Source organism: Leucoraja erinacea, chromosome 24, assembly GCF_028641065.1.
Source record: "Leucoraja erinacea ecotype New England chromosome 24, Leri_hhj_1, whole genome shotgun sequence".
In the NCBI taxonomy this organism is placed as follows: domain Eukaryota; kingdom Metazoa; phylum Chordata; class Chondrichthyes; order Rajiformes; family Rajidae; genus Leucoraja; species Leucoraja erinaceus.
Genome location: NC_073400.1, coordinates 30,796,828 through 30,814,948, shown reverse-complemented (window position 1 = coordinate 30,814,948; position 18,121 = coordinate 30,796,828). Strand labels below are relative to the sequence as shown.

Here is an 18,121-nt window from a genome sequence, read left to right as displayed (position 1 = left end):
TTCGTTTATTGTCACGGGTACCGTGAAAAGCTTTTTGTCGGGTGCTATCCAGTCAGCGGAAAAACCATATGTGATTACAGTCATTTTGTCCACATTGTACAGATACAGGATAAAGGGAATAGTGTTTAATGCAAGATAAAGGCCGATTAAAGATAGTTCGAGGGCCTCCAATAGGTCTGGACTACTCTCCAGTTGTTGATAGGGATGGTTCAGTTGACTGATAACAGCTGGGAAGAAAATGACCCTGAATCTGGAGGAGTGCGTTTTCACACTATAGAACTATATGACACTATAGAACTTTATTTATCCAGGAGGAAACTGATCTGCTAACAGTCATAAAAATACACAAAATGCATGAAACATGACATTAAAGTGATGAGTAGAAAGGTTTGGGGATGTGCAAATATTGAAGGGGGTGGGGGGAGGGGGAGGGCGGAGAGGGAGGGGGAGAGGAAGGGGAGTCACTCAGTCTACCCCACGACAGAAGGGGGAGGAGTTGTACAGTGTGATAGCCACAGGGAAGAAGGATCTCCTGTGGCGTTCTGTGCTGCATCTTGGTGGAACCAGTCTGTTGCTGAAGGTGCTCCTCAGGTTGACCAGTGTGTCATGGAGGGGGTGAGCTGTATTGTCCAGGATGCTCCGCAGTTTGAGGAGCATCCTCCCCTCCAAGGCCAACCTCCCGTGAATCCAATTCCAACCCCGCCCCCAGGATGGAGCCAACCTTCCTGATGAGTTTGTTGATCCTATTGGCGAAGGAAATAGGCGACGTTTCGGGTCTCGACCCAGGGTTTCGTCGCCTATTTCCTTCACTCCATAGATGCTGCCTCACCCGCTGAGTTTCTCCAGCATTTTTGTCTACCTGCAAATGTTCAGCTCTGTTTGTGATCTTCAGAAGGGCAGGAATCCCCTGCAACCGTTCACCAAGGCTGCAAGTTGCTGAGAGAATTATTCGGTGTATATCTTTTCCGTGGACGCTAATAAATGTTCTCCGAACCTTGCAGATGGATGTTGTAGTTGGGATCACTTTTTAGTTACTCATATGTGTTTCCTTTTATAAAATATCAGCTGCAGTATAACAAGCGAATTGTACTGCTGAGGATACATTTGCTGGCAAAATTATTGAAGGATGTCTGAATGCATTATTTTGGAGTAGAATGTAGGGTCTTACCTCCACAGGTATGTAGTCCCAGTTTAATGTATGGGGAGCACGTCATAAATGTTGTACATGACTTCCCTTCCCCTCAGTATAGCTTCCTTTCCAGAATAGGTTACTGTTAAAAATCAGAAGGCTACAATTTTCAACCCCTATTAGAGTCATACAGTGCGGAAACAGGCCCTTCGGCCAAACATGCCCTTGCCGACCAACATGCCCCATCTAAACTAGTCCCATCTGCCTGCTTTTGGCCCATATCCTTCTAAACCCACCCTATCCATGTACCTGTCTAAATGTTTCTTAAACGTTGAACTAGTACCTGCCTCGACTACCTCCTCCGGCTGCTTGTTCCATACACCCACCAGCATTGTGTGCGTAAAAAAAAAAGTTTCCCCTCATTTCCCCATTAAATCTTTTCCCCCTCACCTTAAACCTATGTCCTCTGGTTCTCGATTCCTCTATTCTCGGCAAAAGACAATGAATTATTATTTGACCGTATGACTTTCCCTCGTGTAAAATGTAAAGCCAGAGGGAGGGGTGTAAGTGGAAGGGTGGGGGGGGGGGGGGGTGTGAGATTAGTTTATTTACCCAATACATTCCTCCCATGATATTGTGCACCTCTATAAAATCACCCCTCATCCCCCTTCGTTCCAAGGAATAATGCCTTTACCCATCTCATTCCCCCGCTATAGCTCAGTCCCTTGAGTCCTCGCAACATGCTGATAAATCTTCTCTGAAAGCTTTCAAGCTTGGCACCATCTTTCCTATAACATGGTGACCAAAAGTATGTGCTTAGAATATGATGAAACACTAGAATAGGAAGGAGATCATTAAATGTAATTCACGTTCCTGACCTCTTGTTTTCTAATCCCTGCTGGAAGTGGGTTAAACAGGGATGGACTTGGCCGCATGATGTGCTCAACCTAAACCATGAACCCCAAAACACAAAAGCCCCAAACCCCACTAACAGCAAGGCTTGAGCATAAATGATGGCCCCAGGTGATCTATTATGAAGAATCTTGTACGTGTGGAATTGCACATCAGCAAGAAATCTGAGCTTTTGGCAGAGATAGGGATTTTCTTTCGGCAAATTCTTTAGGCAAATATCTCTTCAAGATAGCAGAGTCAAGGGATATGGGGAGAAGGCAGGAACTGGGCTGGGAGAGGAGTTGTAAAGTTTGAAGGCCACAGGGAGGAAGGATCTCTTGTAGCGTTCTGGCCTGATACAGTACAAGTGTATACTAGTGGAGCACGAGAATCCAGCCAAGTGGACCACGATGAATGAGCCTCTTTAATATCCTCTTAAATGCCCCCTCCACCACCACCACCCCGGCAGCATGTTTCAGGCACTCTCTGTAGTAAACCTTGCCCCGCACATCTCCTTTAAACATTGCTCCTCTTACCATTGATGACACAAATCTAATTAGCAACCCACTGAACTACAATGCTATTACACATAGTCATACAGCACAGAAACAGAACCTCTGGACCACCTTGCCCCCGCCGACCAAGATGTCCCATCTATGCTAGTCCCGCCCATATCCCTCAAAACCTTTCCTATCCATGTACCTGTCTAAATGTCCTTTAAGCGTTGAATTATTAGTTATTCTTCCACTCCTATTTGTTGGCAGCAATTTTAATTTTCTATATCTCCTAAAATGGGCTGAATAATAGAAAATAATAAAATGTTATAATTTATAGTTCACGAGAGCTGTGTAATGTTGTTAAGTCTCTTCATTGTATCAGCAGAAACATTTTCTAAATATAATACACAGATGTAATATAATGTAGATTTCACTTCTATTTCCCCTCATAGCCCCTGCCCCCCGCCCTAAATCAATGGCTGATCACTCTAATAGATGCTCAGGATTGTGAGAGTCCGTATAAATTGGATTAATTTTACATCGGGTATCGGATGTAACATGGCAATTGGTCCCCACGACAGAACTGAAAGTCCAATGGCGTTCCTTTTGCTCTTGTTTAACGTCGACACAAATGTTCCTTTGGAATGGCTGCTCTTTACTTTAGACTCTTGAGATACATCGTGGAAACAGGCCCTTCGGCTCACCGAGTCCACGCCGACCAACTATCACCACATACACTAACACTATCCTACACACTAGGGACAATCTATAGAAGCCAATTAACCTATAAACCTGTACGTCTTTGGAATGTGGGAGGAAACCAGAGCACCTAGAGAAAACCCACGTGATCACAGGGGGAGCGTACAAACTCCACACAGACAGCACCTGTAGTCAGGATGGAACCCAGGTCTTTGGCGCTGTAAGGCAGCAACCCTACCTCTGCCCCACTGTGTCATGCTTCATGCTACTGTAGATTTCAAAGTAGAAACTTATTGAGTTAGATCTGTTACCTGATGACAATAAACAGTATTGTATTGTATGTTCATTGTCAGATATTTGCTATAAATTTTCATCAGAATTGGTTTATATTTAATAAAAAATATCAAGAATTATACTTGAGCAAAGGGGCAATTACTAGTCTACGCAAGGAATGGAGTGATGTGGATCATATACAGGCAGATGAGATTAGTGTATCTTGGCATCATGTTCAACACAGACATTGTGGGTCCAAGGGCCTGTACCTGTCCAGTAATGTTCCATGTGTAGGAAGGAACTGCAGATGCTGATCTAAACCAAAGATAGACACAAAAAGCTGGAGTAATTCAGCGGGTCAGACAGCATCTCTGGAAAAAAGGAATAGGTGACATTTTGGGTTGAGACCCTTCTTCAGTCTGAAGAGGGGCCTCGACCCGGATCGTAACCTATTCCCTTTTTCCACAGATTCCGTCTGACCTGCTGAATTACTCCAGCCTTTGTGTTTATCTATAATGTTTGATGTTTTATTATTAATGTCTCATTGTTAAATATTGTTAATTCAAATGATATTTGAACACCACCTCCCTTTGGGGGGGAAAATAAATAAATATGTTCTACCATTCTTCACCCCAGGTTAAAGGCATACGTGCTGAATGATGGCATAAGTTTGTTTACCATGACTCCAAGTGGAGGCATCTGGAACAGAGTGGGCAGCTTTCCCACTAATGGCCAAGACTAGGTAAGAAACAAACAGCATGATCCTCAAATCACCAGCTTATTACAGTATTGAGTAACAAACAGCTACATTTAACGTACCTGTAATTCATAATGTATGTTGTATAATAACAGGACTATTGAATGTTGTCATAATAGAGAGAGTTAGATATAGCACTTGGCCTAACGGAATCAAAGGAAATGGGGAGAAAGCAGGAACAGGGTATCGGTTTTGGATGATCAGCCATGATCATATTGAACGGCGGTGCTGGCTCGAAGGGCCGAATGACCTACTCCTGCATCTATTTTCTATGTTTCTACGTAATAAAGATCTTTCAATGCTGAAGTTTTGATGTAGAAGAGATGGGGAAAAAATGTTGGTGACATGCCAATAATCAGTAAATTTTTAGTTTAGTTTAGAGATCCAGCGCGGAAACAGGCTCTTTGGCCCACTGAGTCTGCACCGACCAGCGATCACTGCACTTTAACACTATCCTGCACACATTAGTGACAATTTACATTTATACCAGCTAATTATCCTACAAACCTCTACGCCTTTGGAGTGTGGGAGGAAACTGCAGATCTCAGAGAAAACCCACGCAGGTCACTGGGAGACCATACAAACTCCGTATAGACAGCACCCGTAGTCAGGATTGAACCTGGGTCTCTGGCGGCACTGTGGCAGCAACATGTCACAGTGCTGCCCTAATATCTAATACCAATTTTCAAAGCTAATACAAACTTTCATTGCAAAAGGATTTGAGTATAGGAGCAGGGAGGTTCTACTGCAGTGGTACTTGTACAGGGTCTTGGCGAGACCACACCTGTAGTATTGCGTACAGTTTTGGTCTCCAAATCTGAGGAAGGACATTATTGCCATAGAGGGAGTGCAGAGAAGGTTCACCAGACTGATTCCTGGGATGTCAGGACTGTCTTATGAAGAAAGACTGGATAGACTTGGTTTTATATACTCTCTAGAATTTAGGAGATTGAGAGGGGATCTTATAGAAACTTACAAAATTCTTAAGGGGTTGGACAGGCTAGATGCAGGAAGATTGTTCCCGATGTTGGGGAAGTCCAGGACAAGGGGTCACAGCTTAAGGATAAGGGGGAAATCCTTTAAAACCGAGATGAGAAGAACTTTTTTCACACAGAGAGTGGTGAATCTCTGGAACTCTCTGCCACAGAGGGTAGTTGAGGCCAGTTTCATTGGCTATATTTAAGAGGCAGTTAGATGTGGCCCTTGTGGCTAAGGGGCTCAGGGGGTATGGAGAGAAGGCAGGTACGGGATACTGAGTTGGATGATCAGCCATGATCATATTGAATGGCGGCGCAGGCTGAGGGCCGAATGACTCCTGCCATTTTCGATGTTTCTATGGCGGCGCAGGGCATAGGAAATAGGTAACGAATCGGGCCGACTCCTTGGGATTCGGCCCGAAACGTTGCCTATTTCCTTCGCTCCATAGCTACTGCTGCACTACTGAGTTGGATGATCAGCCATGATCATATTGAATGGCGGTGCAGGCTCGAAGGGCTGAATGGCCTACTCCTGCACCTAATTTCTATGTTTCTATGTTTCTAAACCATTGTCAACGACTAAAACATCTGTTTTGTTGTAGCCCTTTAACCAATCTCAGTTAGGGGATGTGCTCAGAGGAGGAGGAGGAGTAAGTGGACGAGGTTAGTGTTGCAGTGATTCAGAGGGGCGAACCTTGTGGGGAGGCTTGTGAGGCATACTGAAGGAAGCTGTGTAGGTTGGGGAACCCACTGGTTGTCCGGTAGTTCTTTATAGAATAGTTTTGGATGCGATTCATTTGTCTGTTCTCAATTGGCAAAACTGAGGGAAGAGAGATAGATCTGTACTTAAACAGTGTTTGTTCAGTATTGCTATTTAAAGCTAATATTTTTGCGTGTTATAGATTTTTAACACAAGATGAAAAAAAAACTGTCTTAATGGGTTGTAAACTTTTATCATTTTAAACGAAGTTCGAAAGAAGAATCCAGTATTTACTATCTCAACAGTTAACTTTTTCATTCCGTATTGTCTACAATGGGTGGGAGTTCCAGAGATGACTTGTGTTGACGTTAACTTGTTTTATTCAGAGATCAGCTGGTCTGCTGAAGCCATGGGGAGTTGCTGGAGCTGTCTGGATAAAGACACAATCTCCGAAAACCACCCCACCAAATTCAAGGTAACACCTCGCCTTCCACAATCTTAAGCAATTGAGTTTTAAGAAAATAAATAAGTTTGTTTGAAGGGAGATCCGTTGTTAATATTTTCCCTGATTTTGCAAAAAGCAGCACTGAACCGAAATGCATTTTAATAAAATTGGACAAACTCAAATTTTTTTTTTCTTCTCCTGTATGTGAGATATGTGAAGAGTGTTCTCTTTTGGCAAAGTGGTCCAGTGCAGACACCAACTTGATGCTCTGGTTTGGCAAGTTCCCATCAACTGCGACCTTTGCAAGCGTTCCGACATATGAAACTAAAGCGGGACTGTCGGAGGTTAAGAGAGAATATTCAACGGCATAACATGTGTTGGCATTTGAAAATGAGGAGCATGTCCCTGGAGTACCTGTAAACATGAAAGATATTTTTGAAGTTTTCTCTACTGTGCAATGGGAAGTTTTTGCAACTTGATAAGGGCAGCTTTTAGACTTTAGAGATACAACATGCGAACAGGCTCTTTGGCCCACCAAGTGCACACAGACCAGCGATCACCCCATACACTAACACTATTTTACACCAAAGGAACAGTTTTATTCCTTTGATTTTATTTACCAAAATCAATTAACCTACAAGCCTGCACGTCTTTGGAGTGTGGGAGGAGACCAGAGAACCCTGGGGAAACTCACGCAGGTCACAAGAAGAACGTCCAAACCCCGGGTCTCTGGCGCTGTGAGGCAGCAACTCTACTCCTGCGCCACCGTGCCACCTTTAGCTTGTAGGCCATAGGTAGGGTGAAGCAATGAGGTGGTGGATATTTTGGATTTGTAGGTTGTTTGTCCTCCAAATCACTCCTGATGTGTCGGGAGTGGATGAGAAAGTGGAATAACATGGAACTAGTGTGATCTATGGTCAGCGTGGACTCGGTGGGTGGAAGAGCCTATTGCCATTTCATCTTTCCATTCAATTCAATAAATAAGGGGAGATCAGCAGCCTGGTAAAGATGTATTAAAACTTTAGCTGGGTGACAAACTGGTAGCATCTTTATTCACAAGATTAGTTAGTCCCCAACATTTCCCCAAATCATTTCCAGCTATTGATACTGAGGAATCTTAGCTTAGTTTACTTCAGAGATACAGTACGGAAACACCCTTTGACGCATCAAGTCTGCGCCAGCGATCACCCCGTACTCCAACACTATCCTACACACTACGGACAATTTACAATTTTTACCGATGCCAATTAACCTACAAACCTGTACATCGTTGTGTGTGAGATGAAACTGGGGCACCCGGAGAAAAGCCACGTGGTCACAAGGAGAGCGTACAAACTCTGTACGGGCAGCTCGCGTAGTCGAGAACAAACCTGGGTCTCTGGCACTGTAAGTCAGCAACTCTACCGTTGCGCCACTGTACCGCCCTGGCTTGTAGGCCACGCGGCCAAAGGGAGAACATATAGACAGCGCTCGTAGTCGGGATCACTGATCTCTAAAGTCTAAAGGAGAACCAAGGGTGACAATGTATTTGTTTGTATTTTGTCTTTGAGTATTTTGTATTTGTATTTTGTCTTTGACTAAGTAAAGCCTGTGCTATGCTGAAGCGTGTGTTCTGTCCTGCAGGTGACCAATGTGGATGATGATGGTAATGAGCTGGGCTCTGGGATCATGGAACTGACCAGCTCCGAGTTAATTTTGCACACCAGGAAACGGGATGCTGTCAGATGGCCGTACCTCTGCCTGCGGCGCTACGGTTACGACTCCAACCTCTTCTCATTTGAAAGTGGAAGAAGATGCCAAACCGGGCAAGGTTGGTTTTGTTGTCTCCTGGTTGCCAAACACTTTAACTCCCCGTCCCATTCCCACACTGACCTCTCTGTCCTGGGCCGCCTCCATTGGCAGAGTGAGGCCCAATGCAAATTGGAGGAACAGCATCTCATATTTCGCTTGGTGGTATGAACATTGATGTCTCTAACTTAAAGTAACCCTTGCGTCCCCTCTCTCACCGTCTCTCCCCCACCCCAGTCATCGTACTAGTTTCACTGTCATCCTATTGAGTTTAATTATCTGCATAATACATTATCACCTAGACCACAGCCAACAATGAACCATTGTGGGCTCCACCTATCCTAGATCATCATAACTTTGTAAACATCATTCATTAATTCGTCTTGTTCTTCGTCTCTGTATCACTGTCTATATCGCTTGTTTCCCTTTCCCCTTCACTCTCGGTCTGAAGAAGGGTCTCGACCAGAAACATCACCAATTCCTTTTCTCTAGAGCTGCTGCCTGACCCAGCTGATTCTCCAGCTTTTTGTGTTTGTCTTTGGTTTTGTATAGTCAGTGGAGGGCTTCATTAAGGTCACAGAATTTCTTCTTGTTTTGCTTGTAAACTTTGCTGAACCAGTCCTGTTCACTTGGGTTGAAACAAGGAACTGCAGGTGCTGGTTTATACCAACGATGGACACAAAGTGCTGGAGTAACTCAGCGGGTCAGGCAGCATCTCTGGAGAAAAACGATGTGTGACGTTTCGGTTTTGGACCCTTCAGATGGAAGAAGGGCCCTATCCCGAAACATCTCCTGCACCTATTGTCTATGTTTCTGTGGATTATTGATTGGGGACGATCGGCCATGATCACAATGAATGGCGGTGCTGGCTCGAAGGGCCGAATGGTCTCCTCCTGCACCTATTTTCCATATTTTCATCACATATGTTACATGTGTCTGTCCCGTTTACTTAGGGATTTCCTACCTCCAGACCTTATTTTTGTCTTCTGATGTCCAATGTAATAGAAACTTGCTCCAATCCCTTTAGTTACTGGAAACCGAGCGGAACTTTATGTTATAGACAAGATGAACTGTTTTCAAATTCAATGGCAATGTGATTGGATATGTGTTGGTTCTTTAGTTTAATAATTTAGAATCAATCTTGTTGAGGCAAGGGGGAATTCTGTGACACTCCATTGCAATTTTATTTCTAATAGATTCTGAGCACCACCTGCTGTTTGATGAAAGAAATGCCGATAGATTTGTGGAGTAGAACTCACAGCTGCAGCATGAAATGCAGAGCAATTGCACAATACGCAAAATATTTTACATGCAGCACTTAAAAGTTCATAAGTTATTGGAGCAGAATTAGGCCACTCGGCCCATCAAGTCTACTCTGCCATTCGATCATGGCTGATCTATCTCGCCCTCTCACCCCCATTCTCCTGCCTTCACCCCATAACCCATGACACCCCTGACAAAAGGTCTTCTTCTTCTTCTTGCGTATGGCGTGCCCAGCCTAAAGTTGTACGACAACATGTTCTATTTGATCTTATTTGATTGTGCACGCCGGGTTGATTGCATTCGTCGAAACAGGGCGGACCACGTGAAGGTTACAATCTCCCCACCCCGACAAAAGGTCAATAGACAATAGGTGCAGGAGTAGGCCATTCGGCCCTTCGAGCCAGCACCGCCATTCACTGTGATCATGGCTGATCATCCACAATCAGTTCCTGCCTTCTCCCCATATCCCTTGACTCCGCTATCTTTAAGAGCTCTATCCAACTCTCTCTTGAAAGCCTCCAGAGAATTGGCCTCCACTGCCTCCTGAGGCAGAGAATTCCACAGACTCACAACTATCTGTGTGAATTTTTTTTCCTCATCTCTGTTCTAAATGGCTTACCCCTTATTCTTAAACTGTGGCCCTTGGTTCTGGACTCCCCCAACATCGGAAACATGTTCCCTGCCTCTACCATATCCAAATCCTTAATAATCTTATGTTTCAATAAGATGCCCTCTCGTCCTTTCCTGTTAAATGTTTTCCCTCCCCAACCTTAAACCTGCGTCCTTTTTAACCACACGCACTGACTGCTTCTACTTGTTTTGCAGGCATTTTTGCCTTCAAGTGTGCACGTGCGGAGGAGATCTTCAACCTCCTCCAGGAGATCATGCAGTGTAACAGCATCAATGTGGTTGAGGAGCCCATGATGATATCAAGAAACCCTCATCCGACGGAGATTGATTTACCAAGGACGCCACAAACACCGACCAGTGAGTGCCCACGGCAGAAGCATTTAGTGTGCCCGGGATGGGAGAGGCAGTGGGGGTGTTAAACTAGTTTGTGTAGGAAGGATGCTGAGATCTGGTATTTTGTTGGTTCACATGCTTGATCAATGGTGTTTTATCATTAATGTCTTATTATTATTATTAATGTTTAGTGTTTTCTGAATCATTCGTAACCGTCACTCTGTTATGTTGTCACTTGCGGGTGGAGCACCAAGGCAAATTCTTTGTATGTGAATACTTGGCCAATAAAATTACTCACTCACTCACTCACTCACTCACTCACTCACTCACTCACTCACTCACTCACTCACTCACTCACACACCCACCGCGAGTCAAGCAGCATCTCTGGAGAGAAGGACCAGGCAACATTTTGGGTTGATACTGGTCTGAAGAAGGGTCTCGACCCGAAACGCCACCTATTCCTTTTTTCCACAGATGCTGCCTGACCCATTGAGTTACTCCAGCATTTTGAGTTGAATTGGTTTGTATTGGACAGACACTCCCTATCCGCATCCTCTTGCCTTATTTATCTGTTTCACATCTGCAACTGGTAACAATATGCATTCATTTGATTTTAAAGGTATTGCCAAAATCAACTCTAAACTGGCAATTGATCTGACTTAAATTGAGGAGGGACTCAGCAGGTCAGGAGCATTAGTGGAGGAAATAGATAGGACACGTTTCAAGTGTGGACTGAAGAAGGGTCCCAACCTAAAATGTCACCTATCCATTTCCTCCAAAGCTGCTCCGGCAGTTTGTTTTGCTCTTGATTTTGAAGGTAACATTGTCTCACACTTGTTACTGTTTTCTGAATGAATGAATAAGTTTATTGGCCAAGTATTCACATACAAGGAATTTGCCTTGGTGCTCCGCCCGCAAGTGACAACATGACATACAGTGACAGTTAGGAATGGCACATAAAACATTCAACATTTTATCTTAATAGACCCATGGACTCTATTGGAAATTGTGCTTTTCCATTTTGAAACCAGTTGTCTACTAAAAAAAAAAGGAGACAAAGTACTGGAGTAACTCAGCAGGTCAGGCAGCATCTGCGGATGGGATGGGCTGGTGAAGTTTTGGGTTGAGAAAGGAGAGGTCTCGACCTGAAATGGTGCCTGTCCATTCCCGCCATAGATCCACTGAGTTTCTCCAGCACTTTGTGCCTTGCTCAAGAATCTAGCCCCTCGTCTTCATCGATCTGAACTATCTTTGTTTCTGTCGAGCTATAGTGCATTCCATATTTCACATGCACATTATCTTTGCGTCAGTGTGGCTCCCGGTACCTTCATTCTTATTTACTCTCTTGGAAAGTTCCCTTGTATTGTATTGTATTGTATTGTATATCTTTATTGTCATTTCCTGAGTATTCGCATACCCAGAGGAAACAAAAAAACGTTGCTCAACCAGTGTCCATTCAGTGTGCATGAAAAATAAATAGAAATAAAAAATACATGTGCAAATACCCTTGAACTCCTTTCTGGTGTTTGGCTGGGTTAGAGCAGAGGAATAAAGGTCGAGTCAAGAGAGCTTTATGTCCCAAAACACAACAATGCAATTCTTACTTGCAGAAGCACAACAGATAAGATGATATAATTCCGAGCCTGTTTGGAGGTTGTGGTGTTTAATGGCCTGATGGCTGTAAGGAAGAAGCTGTTCCTGAACCTGGACGTGACATTTTTCGGGCTCCTATACCTTCTTGCCGATGATAGGGGTGAAATGAGAGCGTGGCCAGGGTGGTGTGGGTCTCAGCTGGTGCTGGCGCCTCCAGTAGACCCCTTTGATGGTGGGGAGGTCAGCACCTGTGACGGACCAGGGCAGTGCTCACCCTTTTTGCGATCTTTGTGGTTCCTGGGCGTTTGAGTTGCCGAAGCAGGCCGTGACGCGGTCAATATACTCTGTAAGGTGGAATAAAGATGGGGAGACGGTGCGATTCTGTTGCTTAATGAAGCTGTGTTTATTTCTTTGCTTTCAGCCCCCAGTTTCACCGTGCCCGGTTTTCCTAATGGATTCCCTTGTTACCCATCCATGGGCGATGGCTCCTCTCACCCTTCGACTCGACACCCTTCCATTGGAAGTGCCCGTCTGTCCTCGGTGGGGGAAGAGTCCACCCACCCACTCATAGGAGGGGATGACCAGGTGTGTGGACCTTATATCCGTGTGTGGGAGAATCCACTGCGCACTGTGTACTTGCAAAACTAATACATTGGGAAATGGAACCGATATCAGGATTAGGCAAACGTCACCATCCAAAACCGTCACGTCTGAAACCTTTGAGCCAGTGTCCTGGGAAAGAGGTTGTGGAAATCCACGATACTCTCCTACCTGACCCACCCAATCTTTAAGAATAAGGAGTAAGCCATTTAGAACGGAGACGAGGAAACACTTTCTCACAGAGAGTGGTGAGTCTGTGGAATTCTCTGCCTCAGAGGGCGGTGGAGGCAGGTTCACTGGATGCTTTCAAGAGAGAGATAGATAGGGCTCTTAAAAATAGAGGAGTCAGGGGATATGGGGAGAAGGCAAGAACGGGGTACAGATTGGGGATGATCAGCCATGATCACAGAGAATGGCGGTGCTGGTTCGAAGGGCCGAATGGCCTACACCTGCACCTATTGTCTATTGTCTAAATACACAGGTGCCAGACCATCAGATGTGAGGCCAGGTTGATGAGGTGCCCACTGAGGAGTGAAAGTCCAAGCAAAATGGACACAGCTTTCTTTCCTCACTCGCACCTCATGCCCTGGCATCCCAGTGGACGAGCTGTCAGAGGAGGTTAGTCGAGGCAGGTTCTATAACAACATTTAGTAGACACTTGGACAGGTACATGGATTCAAGATTCAATTTAATTATCACGTACCATTTAAGGTACAGTGAAATTTGAGTTACAATACAGCCATGCTAAGTAAAATGCAACAAGACACACAGCCACATAAAATAAAATTTAACATAAACATCCACCACATTCCTCACTGTGATGGAATGTTTAGAGGGATATGGGCCAACCGCGGGCAGGTGGGACTAGTTTAGATGGGGCATTATTGGCATGGGCAATGTTGGGCCGAAGGGCCTGTTTTTGTGCTGTATAACTCTATGATTCTAATGACATTGTGGCTCAATGGATTGTAAATTAGATTGGTATTATCATTGGTGAGAGGGGCAAAGATCAAAGGCGACTATGAATTGTCCCTAGTGTGAAGGATAGTACAGGGTGATTGCCGAAGGGCCTGGTTCCATGGTGTATCTCTCAGGTGGATGTCAAGTTTGGGAATTGTACGGGTTTCACAACAGTTTATTGGTAATTAGATAATCAGCAGATAATTAGACTTGGTAAATCATGGGTTAAAATACAGTTTGCATACTACTTAAGATTGGCACAAAAAGCTGGGGTAACTGTACAGGTCAGGCAGCACCTTTACATACTAATTTTTAAACTAACTTTTAAGTGGAATTAAAACATATTCCATGATAAACTTGCACGATCATTTGCACCATTGTATATAAAACCTTGATTAACTTTGGCAGCTTTAATAACGTCTAAGTGTTCAGATGGCAGCAACTGAACCAGAGAACAGTCCTGAACTACTATCTACCTCATTGGTGGCCCTTGGACTATCCTTGTTCGGACTTTACTGGTTTTACCTTGCGCTAAATGTTATTTCCTTATCATGCTGTGAATGGATCGATTGTAACCACATATTGTCTTTCTGCTGACTGGATAGAACGCAACAGAACGGTTTTCACTGTACCTCGGTACACGTGACAATAAACTAGACTGTACTGACTTTATTCCAACCTTTTGTGGCCTTGTCCCCCCACAGATTCACACGTACGTGAATACTTCCAATGTCGACGAGGAGCGGAAGCAGCGCACCTGCGTCCACGGCCTGTCGGAGCCGCGGCCCTCCGTCTCGGACATGATGCATGGCCACGCCAACCACTGCCCCGCCCTGGAGGAGCGGTCCCCTCAGGTCCTGCTGCAGCCGGGCGAGGTCAAGTTTGTACTGGGACCCACGCCGGTGCAGCGGAGAATAATTGAGCTGGAGCGGATGGACAGGCACAGGGAGCTGGCCGAGTACAGCGCGGCGGTGGCCTACCAGGAGCGAGACCCTTTCCAGGACGGCTGCGACCAGAACGCCATGTGCTCCTCCATGAACAAGATGACTTACGAGAACGTCAACGGTTTGCCCGTGTCGTCCGGGTCGGGGTTGAGGCGAGGCCGTCTCAAGATGTGCGGGGACGGCCAGAACCACAATAACTGTGCTCATAGGAAGACAGCCATGCTGAACTACGAAAACCTGCCCTCTTTACCTCCCCTGTGGGAAAGCCAGACGCAGAGGCAGGAGGAAGAGGACTGGAGTGACTCTGGATCCCCCCCACAAAACGGATATCACAATAACCTGGACCCACTGCGGAACTACGTCAACACGGAGAACGTCACCATTCAGCCCGGCTTACACAAGGTCGACTTCTCCCGGCAGCGGGAATGCACCCCTAACGTCTTCAGCTTCGACTTTAGATGCCCGTGCCCCGAGCAGAGACAATTAAACTACATCCAGGTGGAGCTGGAGGGTGCCAGTGACTCTGATGTACCCCAGACCCCCAGAATGCCCAGCACTCCGGTCCCACCAACTCCCACACGTAGGACTGAGTTTTATGCTGTTATAGACATTAAAAAGACAGCTGCTATGTCCAGTTTGCAAAAAGCACTACCGAGGGATGATGGAACGGCACGCAAGACCAGGCACAACAGCACAGACCTGCCATTGTAAGCACCTGATTTAATCTCTCTCTTTGTTTCAGTCTAGAAATAGATATAGCAACTTGTCCTCACCAATATCTTAGGATTGAACCAACTGTGAGGCAGCAGCTCCACCCGCTGCACCATTCTGCCGCCTTTTATATCTACACTAGGATTCCGCTCCCGTGCTCATCCAAAGTTCTCTGTGTTGCCACACTCGCACTTTACCTGTGAGAATGGTGACAAAAAGACGACCCAAATTTCTATAGTTTCTTTCCTTCCCCTCCCAAAACACGCCAAAGAACTTTGACGCCATTAATATGAAGCCATATTCTACCTGTGACTGCATGGGTTTCCTATTTCATTTTATTGATTTCCTTCCCCCTTTATAATTGGGATGTCGTGTACACTGGGAAGCTGTTAAGATGTCATAGAGCTATAGAGACAGCATGGAAACAGGCCCTTCGGGCCAACTCATTCAGACTGACCAATAGCCTAACCGAGCTAGTCCCACTGCCTGGCCCAGATGCAAGGCTACAGAACTAATAAAGGTGAAAGAGGTGTTTATGAAGGAACTGCAGATGCTGGAAAATCGAAGGTAGACACAAATGCGGGAGAAACTCAGCGGGTGCAGCAGCATCTGTGGAGCGAAGGAAATGGGCAACGTTTCGGGCCGAAACCCTTCGGGTCTCGGCCCGAAACGTCGCCTATTTCCTTGGCTCCATAGGAAAAAGGGTCTCAGCCCAAAACGTCGCCTATTTCATTCGCTCCATAGATGCTGCCTCACCCGCTGAGCTTCTCAAGGTGAACGAGGTGTTTTGCTTCAGGTTTGGGATTCTATATTTTAGTTTATTGAAAGTGCCGTCGCAGGTAGATATCGTGGTCAAAAAGCTTTTAGCACCTTGGCCTTCAGCAGTCAGAGTATTGAGTATGGAAGTTGGGTCATGTTGCAGTTATACAAGATGTTGGTGAGACCATATTTACAGTATTGTGTTCAGTTTTGGGAACCGTGTTATGGGAACGATGTTTCTAAGCTGGAAAGACTACAAGGAAGATTTACGAGGATCTTGCCAGGACATGCGGGTCTGAGCTATACGGAGCTGTTGAGCAGGCTGGGACTCTGTTCCTTGGGGGGCAGGTGGATGAAGGGTGTACAAAATTGTGCAAAGACTATATCGCGTAAACATATAGAGTCTCTTGCCCAGAGTAGGGGAATGGAGAACCAGTGGACATGGGCTTAAGGTGAAGGGGCGAAGATTTAATAGAAACCGAGGGGTAACTTTTTCACACAAAGGGTGGTGGGTGTATGGAACAAGCTGCCAGAGGAGGCAGTTGAGGCTGGGACTATCGCAACGTTTAACTAATATTTATACAGGTACATGGCTAGGATTGGTTTAGAGGGATATTGGGCAAACACGTGCATGTGGTACTAGTATAGATGTGACGTGTTGGTCGGTGTGGGCTGAAGGGCCTGTTTCCACGCTGTATGACTGACTAATGGGTGGGGTTATATTCCATGTGTATGTATGTTTTTAATCTTTCTCGCCTGTGTTTTCTTGCAGCTCTTCATTTGTTGGAACCCACTGCTAGCCATAATTGCCATTTAAAAATGAATTCACTGAAAATGTTCCACTTCAGAAGTGTCAAGTGCAGTACATTATCCTCTTTCAAGAAAACTTTGCCTTTTTTTTTTAAGGGACAGTCTCTGACCCAGAGGTCAGAGGTTCTCAACTATTTCAGAATGGCTTTAAATTATTACTACATTCCTGCAGTGGTCCTCGGAGTTTGAGACTCTTGGTCGAGAAATGAACATTTTGATGGGGCTGCTACTTTCAGAATTGGGGCCACGTGCTTTTAGTAAATGTCTATGCTTTATGAAGTCAGTCCATTCATTGATGTGCATCCTATTTAATGCTGTTTGAAATCGACTGTGTGCAGGTGTCTGGGCAACATGCTGGAGATACAAGGGACTGAAGATGCTGGAAACTGGGGCAAAAACAGTCCCAAGTTGCCGGAAGACCTCAATGGGTCAGGCAGTATCTGTGGAGGTGGATGGATGTGGGAGGAAACCAGAGCACCTGGTTAAGGTTGGGGAGGTGGATGGATAAGCCCTGATTGGGGGGGGGGGGGGGGGGGGGGGGGGGTCCCAACCAGGTACCTCAACCATTTCTGTTTCCTCTGCAGATGCTGCCTGACCCGCTGTGTTCCACCAGCAGCTTGTTTTTTGTCCCTCGGAAACATATTGTGTCTTTGATCCGTGCTTCAGGGAGTGGCTGAATGAGTTTGCAAACAGCCATTACTATGCATCGGTCAGCATCGCCTGTGGGTGAACAAAGTGAGAATGACGTTGGAGTAGCTCCGTCACCACCGCCAGTGATGTTAAGGATGTTTTGTACAAATTCCAAAGGAAGTGCTCGGTGAAATGTCTTGCGCGTTTCAGTGAGAAACGGAATCAAATGATTCACAAATTGCTGGAGTAACTCAGCGGGTCAGGCAGCATCTCTGGGGAACGTGGATAGGTGACGTTTCGAGTCGGGTCCCTTCTTCAGACTGATTGTGGCAGGAGAGGAGGGGAGAGAGAGAGAGAGAGAGAGAGCTGGATGAATGAAGGGGCAAGCCAAATAAGTTGCCAAACTCTAGCAGGTCTCCCACGAGTGAGCAGTGGCCATTTTGCCACGGTGTTAGAATTTGCCCAGGTGTTGGAGAGGAGACTGGCTTAAAGCCACACGGTTTCCCTGGTGGGTTTCCCCCAGGCCCCCCAGGGTTTCCTCCCACATCCCAAAGGCGTGCACGTTTGTAGGTTAATTGGCCTAGTGTGCAGGGAGTGGATGAGAAAATGGGATAACACAGAACGAGCGATGAATGGTGGACGTGGACGCTGGGGCAACGGGCCGGTTTCCATGCTGAACCTGTAAACTCTAAACTGGACACTCATCCACTTCAGGAATGTTTCAATGCCTT

At 45.7% G+C, this 18,121-nt stretch overlaps 1 protein-coding gene across 2 annotated transcripts in view; it reads left to right on the top strand.

Moving 5' to 3' along the window:
* Positions 1–17,039, top strand: part of LOC129708913 (fibroblast growth factor receptor substrate 2-like) — a 54,275-nt gene extending 37,236 nt beyond the window's left edge. The window contains exons 2-8 of one of the 2 annotated variants that reach the window (XM_055654968.1): positions 4,126–4,231; positions 6,310–6,398; positions 7,992–8,178; positions 10,245–10,406; positions 12,398–12,561; positions 14,241–15,187; positions 16,723–17,039. In XM_055654968.1, coding sequence (XP_055510943.1) covers positions 6,333–6,398; positions 7,992–8,178; positions 10,245–10,406; positions 12,398–12,561; positions 14,241–15,187; positions 16,723–16,750 — 1,554 coding nt within the window. In that variant the 5' untranslated portion in view covers positions 4,126–4,231; positions 6,310–6,332 and the 3' untranslated portion in view covers positions 16,751–17,039. Of the gene's footprint in view, positions 1–4,125; positions 4,232–6,309; positions 6,399–7,991; positions 8,179–10,244; positions 10,407–12,397; positions 12,562–14,240; positions 15,192–16,722 lie in introns of those variants that run through there. The other variant, XM_055654969.1, reaches the window with a different exon arrangement.
* Positions 17,040–18,121: the final 1,082 nt, after the last annotated feature.